This window comes from Gymnoscopelus microlampas (genome assembly GCF_963454915.1).
Source record: "Gymnoscopelus microlampas genome assembly, chromosome: 2".
NCBI classification, from domain to species: domain Eukaryota; kingdom Metazoa; phylum Chordata; class Actinopteri; order Myctophiformes; family Myctophidae; genus Gymnoscopelus; species Gymnoscopelus microlampas.
The window spans coordinates 25571847-25581339 of record NC_139939.1 but is presented as its reverse complement, the minus strand read 5'-3'; the positions used below and the strand labels follow the sequence as shown (position 1 = coordinate 25581339).

Genomic DNA, 9493 nt, shown 5'->3' with positions numbered 1-9493 from the left:
AAGCGTTGAAACGTAGAACTGTCTGAATTATTTACATTTAAGAGAACAGTGAATGAAAAGTTTGTATTTATGTATTTACTTATTTACCAACTCACTTGTGATCTGAATTAGGGGAAACATAAATGTACTTTCCTCAATAACTAGCTATATATTCCATGCAATTTTGTTCTATTATTATTATTAATCTGATGTTCAATTGAATATGACCGCTGTATAATTTCCTCCTTGACCAAATAAGGAATTGTACTCACATTCAATTTCAGATTGTAGTGCATCTTTACTTAATCACACTAGATTAGAAGTTTGAGACCCCCAGGGGTCCTTGAGAGGGTCCCAGCAGGGTCCCCAGACAAATGATTAAAATATGGTACAATATTTATTCCCAGTTTGTCACACCACACAGAGTAACAAAACATTGTTCCCAAACTGTGTACAGGGTTTCAGCCATGACTATTTTACATGTATAATATGTCTATAAGCAAATAACTGAATTCACTTTATGGCCACTTTAAATTCAATTCAATTGTAATTATTACATAACAAAATGTAAGAGTAGCCTAACTATTCTAGTGTGAGGCATTGTGAGGTTGTAGATCTGCTATTTTCATTTTCAATATTTTTATACATATGCAAACTTGTGAAATGGGACACTTGCACCACATTGCAGTATTGATACTTTTACTTAAGTAAAACGTTTGAGTACTTTTTCCACCACTGCTTGAAGTTGGCTTGTTTGTTCTCTCTGAATCCCGCCACATCTATATTGGTATGCAGTGCCATCGGCTGACCGAAGGGGGTGCTATATACCCAGTATACACACACACACACGCACACACACGTACACAAACACACAAGCACGCACACACACACAGCACTGGAACGGCACTGACTGACTGTGAGGAGAAAGCTTTGTGCCGAAACTAGAAACCCAACCTGTGTCAGACCAATGAATTAAAACGGCCTACTTCAGAGGTAAATACTAAAGAGGAATCCGCAGCAAACGCCTGCGGGTATGTTCTGTTTAAACCGTATGTGTGTTGGAAATAGATAGAATTCATTAGGATGTTAAAAATAAAAAGCATTCGTGGGGGACAAGTTGGTAGAGAGGAGAGCAGCTAAACTAGCGACAGGAAGAACCTAATGTTGATGAAGTTGTGTTGGGGTAAAAAAAAAAAAAAGATAGAAACAAGTACATTTAATTGCATTTCTTACATTAATAAAGTTGTAATGATTATGAGAAATTGCAGAAATTAGCCACGAGTATAACTACTCGAAGCAAAGGGTTTGGACACTTTTCTCTCGTTGTTTTAGTGCTTGATATGAGGGTATGTTTGAATAGTTGGCGGCCTGTGTTAGCAGTCCGTGCTAACCAGTTGGCTAACATGGATGGACAACATGATTAGCCGTTAGCCTTAGCTAGCATCCCCAGCTACTCCCTCCCGCAAAATTGCCTGTGAATGATGCCTGCAGTGCAGCTAGTTGGCTAATGGACTCAGATGTGTTGTGGTGGGCATGTGGTCACTGTATTATCTGTAAAGCATCTCTTGACTCTTTGTTTTATTCAAGTGGTTTGACTAGAGACTAGTCGTTCTTGTTCCCACACAAACGGCGTCTAGCGACTCTTGTGAATATGGAGCTTGATATTTTAGCTGGCTGTGTGTGTTAGCATCCGAGCTAACATTCATGTGTAGGTGGTGTTATTGTGTTTTTGTCTTGCAAAAACATTTGGTCGCTCAGGACATCACAGTTTGAAAGTGCTCGCTGTGCCATTTTCTGGTCCAGAAATGATCGCCGGAGGCTGGGAATTGTGTCTTAAATATGTTTTTTTGATAAGTACGGGTAGAATGGTTGTGTTGAACTTTTGTTTTGTGACCTATAGAGGCCAGTAGAAGACCGTGTGGATTATACTTCAACAAGCATGGAGTTCCCGCAACAGCAGAAACCGGCGCCGGGGATCATCACCTATCCGCCAGGGGTGAAGGAGATTACGGACAAGATCACTAACGATGAGGTGGTCAAACGGTTGAAGGTAATGTCATTCATCTCTTGCCGTCTATTGAATGTATGGCACAACCTCAGCATCTATGCATAACACTACCCATTGAACCTATTCGGATCAATGCCTACCACCTGACATGGAGCCAGAAACCTTCATTAGGGGGTGAAATAGTTGTATTTATATTTTTAAATGGGACTTTTTTATTTTTTACTTATCACCATTATTTGTTTTTTTTTTATTCCAGTATTGTATACCTGTGTCCCTCTGTAAATATGATTTCCAGATTTTCCACAGTGTATTGCTCATTAATTTAATCTAATTGTCTCTAATTTAAGTACAGCAACACTGAGACATATATGGTGATATAAAGGAGCCCAAACCCTTAATGTGAACCCTATACATTAGTGGAAACATTTTGTTTTCATCAAAATCAGAAACATAACAAATCAAGATGCTCTCTAGAGCTTTCCAGGTATCGACTGGCTTGTTCAACATATTCAATCCAGCATTGATTGATTAGCCTATCTGTGCTGTGAATGTGCTTGCCAAAATCTATGTCAGTTTAAGTTTAGCATAATGTCATCACACTTAGACAAAAACTGAGTAGTGGTTCCGTGGTCCCCATTATAGAATAGGTATTAGTATTTTAGCACTTATTTTCTTGTTCTTTTCCTTTTTTGAGCCATGGTCTGCATAAGCAAAATGGAAATGGGGCTTTTGCACCAAAATAACCAATGACCTAAAACGATTATTTTGGGACAACTACAGCTTGCACTATATTGGGGTGCAATAAAATGTGTAGATGTTGGTCTGTGGTGGCAGCAACACAAGAGGGCAGGGCTCCAGACTGTTTTTAGTTGGTTGCACTGGTGTGCCTAACCTTTTCACTGAGGTGCACCAGAATATAATTTGTGTACCAACACATACACACACATAGACAGACCTGCTAAATGGGTGGGTACATACTCCTTTGGGTTAAGACTGAAACTCTTGCCTATGACTCCCAGTGGAAATGACTGCTTTTTATTGAGCTACAGTTTGATGAATTGTGCAAAATTATTTTTGTCTTGCCAAAACAGCCCACATTATAACAATCATTAGTATACTTGGCTTAAATATAGCCTTGTGTCCTCACAGAAGGGGAACTACTCAGTTCTGTGGCTTTGCGGTCGCACATTGATTGACCCAGCCAGTAACAAAATATAGTGATATGTGGCCTGATTATAAATACAACTGTAAGCAACACCAACCAAATGTTATAACTGTGAATGGCGAATACTGTTAATAACTGAATAATTAACATCATTCAAAGGTGATACTTTTGGATGCAACAATGTTTTTATCAGCCATTTTGCATTGTGGTCTGTGGTGACATTGTGGCAACAATTGTTGTTGTACGCTAGCGATTACACAGGGTGGGTGGTGTGGATGTGCTTAGTCAGGTAAACTTGATAGGATTTATTTTTATTCTACTTATGACAGCTTCATACACCTACTTATAACATATTCAAGCATTTTTTGTGATCAAGAAGAGTTGCATTTATGACTTTGTGGTTTAGTATGTAATGTATTATTACCACCAATAGCTAACTATTACCGTATACTAGTCAGTGTGCCTCTGATCATAACAAAGTAGGTTATTTGATCGAGGCTCAAGCCAAATCTCCCTTTCATACTGAAGCTATTCTGAGAAAATCCTGGGTATGTCCCAGGTTGTGAGCTATCTCCTGTTTCCTTAGCGTGCCGTGAGGTAGCTTGATATACAAGTGCACCCTCTACTCTGGACATGACGGTAGTATGTCGCAGGGACTTACCCCTATCCAACCCTTGATTCATGGAGGCATTGGGTACGTATCTATGGTGTGACTTGGTTAGGGATTGAACCCTGACCTCCCAGTCTAGAGCAGACACTCTTAACAACAAGGCCACTGAGCTAAGGAGTAATCCTACTCCTTAAACATACCATAAAACCTTTATTACATTTTGTAAAAAATATTCAAGTGTGTCTTTCATATTAGGGCTTGGCAATTATGTCTTCAAATCAATATCACAATTATTTCAAACTTTTGCGTCGATTACGATGAATGAACGATTATTTTATACATTTTATTTTACACTGCCCTCATAGTTCTCTGACAAGATCTGTACTCGCTATTTTTGCATGCCACCATTGTACAACAAAGGTGCTGAATGCTGATTCTGGTTAGTCTAAATGTGTACATATGTATAAAATGTGTAAATAGAAATGCAAATATAATTTATTTTATGTTTAGATCTTATAAGTCTTGCTCTTTTATGGTTATTGAGGTGTCCGTCCGTCCCGTCCCCCCCCCCCTGCATTTTTCAGCAGGAGATACAAATTTAACTCGGGCCTATCCAGACATATATGTCAGATTCGAGAAAAAAGTTTGGAAATTAAGCTTCGATTATCTTTTAGATTATTGTATTTTATGTACCGGTAGTTATCGTTGATTAGTCACTTAACAACGAGGTATAACTTGTAAGGATCGGGCAATCGTGGCATAAGCAACACAGCTAAATGTGTGGGTAGCACTAATCTGCTGGCAGGTGTGTGCCAGTCAAATGTGTGTAACTGGCACATGAGCATGGGTCCTGCAACTTTGTTGAGTTTACTTTGTGTATGCTCCAAGCAGCAACACTGCACCCACATTTGTCCCTTCAGGATAAGGCCTGTGCAATAGGGCAAGTGGAAGCTGATGTTCCGTAACCCAGAGTGGTAGCATTTCTGTCAGCCCTGTTACCATTTCCAAACTTGGGACCAAGTTCCGTGTATGGTGAAGTCAAAGAATGACCGTGAAGTGGCCGTCCCAGGAAGACAATACCCCAAGAAGACCGGGTCCTCACCCTTGCTTCACTGAGGAACCATAGGCTTTCTTCCAGATATTTGCAGGCAAGATTTGCACAACGGTACCACTGGCAGATCTCTGCCATGCTCAGGTGCCACCACACACCTGTGACTGTCAGGTTGCAGAAGCATATGGGATTGGGGCAAATATTTGGGGGGGGGTGCTACCCATACGTTTAGCTGTGTTGCTCATTCCACAATTGCACGATCCTTTGTCCTTACAATTTAAACCTCGTTGTGAAGGTGACTAATCAGCGATGTAAAATACAATACCGATTGGTATTATTGAAGGGGAGAAATAATGGACTGAAGGTACGTTTCCGAACTTTTTTTTAGATTCATCTATCCTATATTAAAATTGGCTAGTGGGTAGCTATTAGCACAAATAGCACCACATTTGCTAACATGCCCGGGTTTGGCGGACCACGTTGTCACGCTCATGTCACTACGTCGTCGCGCTCATGTCACTATGACTCAGCCATAACCATATAATGAGTTCCCAATGCAGCTACACCCAAATATAGAGTGTGTTGTCTAACCTCAATGTGCCGTCATGGCATCAGGCGCAAACAAATCAGTCGGCTTCATATGTGGGCATAAAAGGTGGCATTCCCATATATGGGCATATACTGATATCAGTGATCTCCATATATGTGCATAAAAGGAACTGACAGATACAGAGATCCGGGTTGTCCAGAGCCACAGATCCGACTCCCATGCCCATTTATGGTCATGTGCATATATGGGACCAACCGACTTCAAACTCGGTGCGCGCATCGGCAAGGACTCGAGGGAGTGCAGTGCACGCTGTCAAGTAATTCGGATATGAAGTTGTCCAGAACCGCCGATCCAACCAATATGCCCATATATGGGCATTCCAATATATGGGCATGTAGTGATGACATCAGGAATCTCCATATATGGGCATAAAATGGACAAGGATTGACATATAGAGATCTACGTATATCGGCACAAAAGAGACACAGACAGACAACGGGCACTCTGACAAAGCCCCGACACTATGACTCAGATATTGGTCGGCGGTGCGACGTAGGTGCACCAGTATAGATATATTTGCTGTGTCCAAGGCTAGAGATTTATTCATTTGTTTCAAGGTTTCCTTATTGTTACGTAGTACTGAATACATTTTGTTCTGGTTCCTCATACATACATAGTAACACAATGTTCCTCATACATTGTAACAAAAGGTATGATTGTAAACATACTGTACAACATCAATGGGAAAAAAGGAAACAATGAAGAAAGAACAGTTTGACCGTTGTCCTTGTGGTTAAGGAGATTGAAGGCACTGTGTGCAAGGTTATTACTCCTGGGTTATAAACATCAATTATAATCTGTGTGCATATAAAAGCTGTAAAGTGACATGGGTCAGTGTGTCCGTGGTAGTGTTTAACACAGAGGCTGCCTCTGTCATATATATGTACTGTAAAATATATATTACTTACGTTACTGTTAAATAGGGTTAACTGTTAACTCTCCAAGTTAGTGTACATGTTTACAAAAAGATTTCCCTACACGCCTCTGGTCAATCACCTAAGGAGACATTTTAAGTTATTAAAGAATTTGATTTATTATGTCTGCTGTAAAATGATGATGATGACTTAGGTAGTGAAGCATAGATTTGAAGACTCTTGATATAACCACAGAGTGAGGACAAATTCTCATTATTGTTCTGTATTGAAGTCAAGGCCTTGCCTAATATCTCTATGGAACAGTTATTTATTTTGAGTTTGTTTTAGAGTCTTCTTTTAAACACTTTGCATTAATTATCACAATAATTGAACATTCAAAAAAATCAGTCTTGGAGGTTGTGTACAATAGATCTTTTGCTAAGCTCCGCCCATCTACCGCTCCACCAAGACAAAGTTTGAATCATTGAATGATCGTGATATTGATTTGAAGTCATATCACCCAGCTCTAGTTGAATCCCACGTCCTTGTAACTTGAAAATGTGTGCCAGTTTGTCTCAAACATGGGATTTTGCACCCTAGTATGAAAAGACACGGGACAATGGAGGGAGGGATATAAAGGACTGTAATTGCATCATCATTCTAGTGAAACCAAAGTAGACCAGAAAGCTATATGAAGACAAATCCTTGGACAGTGTAGACTTCGAAAACTACTGTGGCATGTTGTCAACATTAGGACAAACATGTCCTCATTGTGTTATAATAGCCTCATACATTGCAATATGTGTGTGCGTTCTCCCAGCTCCAATGTTAGTACGATTCTGCACATAATTCTGAACTTTTTGACATTTACATTTTCCGTGTATTCTATGAAGTGTGATTTCTTTGGTTGTTGTTGAATGTGTCAGTTATGTTTATCTCCAGTAAATCAAAGTTTAGAGGTTAGGTTCTTGAGAGGTAGTATGCTGTGTAATGTAATTTACATTATGGCTACACAGTTGACAGTTAGTTGTACACTGAAACGTAAATTCATGTAGGATGAGATGTGCAGCATAGCCTACTGTACGTATATCTGAAAGGTGGCAGACCATAACTTAATACCTGTATGTGCGTGTGACAGTCTGTATGAGATGGAAAGAGGGAGAAAAAAGAGAAACCCATACAAACATGATATAACTTATGCTATATTAAAATTGGCTCATAGGAGGGCGAGTGGGCGGACCACGTCATCACGCGGATGTCACTATGACTCGGCCATAAGGAATTCCCAAAGCAGCTATGACCAAATATGGAGTGTGTTGTCTAACCTCAATGTGTCGTCATGGCATCGGGTCCAAACAATCAGGGATCTCCATATATGGGCATAAAAAGACACAGCCTGACAGATACAGAGATCTCCATATATATGGGCATATACTGATGATGACATCAGGGATCGGTCAGACGTAGGTGTGATGCGGCCCGAACGTCTAGTTGATTAAATTCAGTAGAATTTCCTGATTAACTCACCGATTTTGTTTAATTTTCAAATCCAGCATGCTTAACCTGTATCTGTACATGACATGTCTGTGATGTCAGTATAATAGTTTTTGTGCATTCATTGGCGAATTGTGGCACTCTAACCCTTGTCAAAGGGGTTAAGACCGACTTAAGACAGCTCAGACTGATATGAATGTGCACAAACATTAATGCTATTGTGATGCAGGCCTATTTGCAATTGGATAGTACGGTACATCCCATAAGCTGGAGAAACCAGAGTGTTGTGATTAATTGCTTAGTAATATAAACCCAAAGCTGGACAAAAAGGCACCTGTCCAGCACAGGCACAGATTCTAAGTTTATTAGCGCTGTTAGAGATTCCTTTGGTTGCAATGGCTTCCCCAGAAAGAGTGATCTAATATTATAACTAGGTATGTTACAGTTGACTTTGATCCAATGTCATCCCCATTACAGACAGCATTAATCCTGTTTGCCTTCTGAAGGCGTCTCCCTGTTTTGCCAAGTTGAAATTTGGTCTCTGTCATCCATTCACTGACATACTAAATGTCTCCTCAATCTTTGACACATTTTCACCTGATACAAGTAATGCTGAATCATCTGCATACAGTATCAGCAAGCCATTGGGCTGGAAGTGAAAACTTTAAATTAGTCGATCCAACTTGCGTGAATTTGATCACGGCAACTCAAAATGTGACTCTGTGTACTGTATATGGCCCCTGCATGTCTGTCTGCACTCCCAACAACATCTGGGTATGCTGAGGGTGTCCTGAAGGATCTCCTAGACTCCTCCCAGACCTGGATCAGGGCATCAGTGAGTTCCTGGACAATCTGTGGTGGTACTTGGCGTCATCAGATGTGCCGATACATATCGTCCTATTTGCTCTTGGATTTAGGCCAGGGGAAAGAGAGGTCAGTCAATGGCATCAATGTCTCTGTCATCCAGGAACTGTCTACATACACACTTTGGCCACAAGAGGCCAAGCCTTTTCCTGCATCAGGAGGAACCCAGGGCCCACTGCACTAGTGTAAGGTCTGACAGTTGCTCTGAGCATGTCTTCCCAGTACCTAACAGCAGTCAGAGTACCATTGGCTGTGTCAAGGAGGTCTGTGAAACCCACCAAGGATAGCCTATGCCTTCATGTGGTCATACTGGATGATGGTACAGGCAGCATAATGTTCACCACTGCCCTGTCCAGCTCTCCTTGTGTAACGGCTGGTCGTCTGGTATCCACCCATGCTCTTGAGACTGTGCTAGGAGAAACGGCAAACCATCTTGCATTACTTCTAACCGTATCATGGATGTGCCATCCTGGATTGAGCTACCCACAGGTACCGCCTCATGCTACCAGTAGTGACAAGGACACTAGCAGAACACAACTTGATAAGAATCAGTCAGGAAGTATCAAGAGAGAACAATTGTCTGTGGCCACCACCACATGCGTGTGACACTGCATGAGCGGGGAAGGGAGAGAAAAAAGATCAACCCATACAACACTATATAAATGATTTGATGTTAAATTCAGTAGAATTTCCTGATTAACTGAACAACAAAAAAAATCAAATCCAGCATGCTTATTCTGCATCTGTACATGTATGTGATGTTAAGGTGGTAGACTATATTAGTTTTGGTTTATTCATTGGCAAATGTTGGCACTCAACCCCCTGTCAAAGGGGCTAAGACCTAGCCTGGGATCCAGA

The 9493-nt window shown here is 40.7% G+C and overlaps 1 protein-coding gene across 2 annotated transcripts in view; it reads left to right on the top strand.

The window, feature by feature from the left end:
• The first annotated feature begins 832 nt into the window (after nt 1-832).
• pds5a (PDS5 cohesin associated factor A) overlaps nt 833-9493 on the top strand; it is a 32844-nt gene continuing 24183 nt past the window's right edge. The window contains exons 1-2 of one of the 2 annotated variants that reach the window (XM_084082311.1): nt 833-972; nt 1880-2029. In XM_084082311.1, coding sequence (XP_083938437.1) covers nt 1919-2029 — 111 coding nt within the window. In that variant the 5' untranslated portion in view covers nt 833-972; nt 1880-1918. Of the gene's footprint in view, nt 1011-1879; nt 2030-9493 lie in introns of both variants that reach the window. The other variant, XM_084082312.1, reaches the window with a different exon arrangement.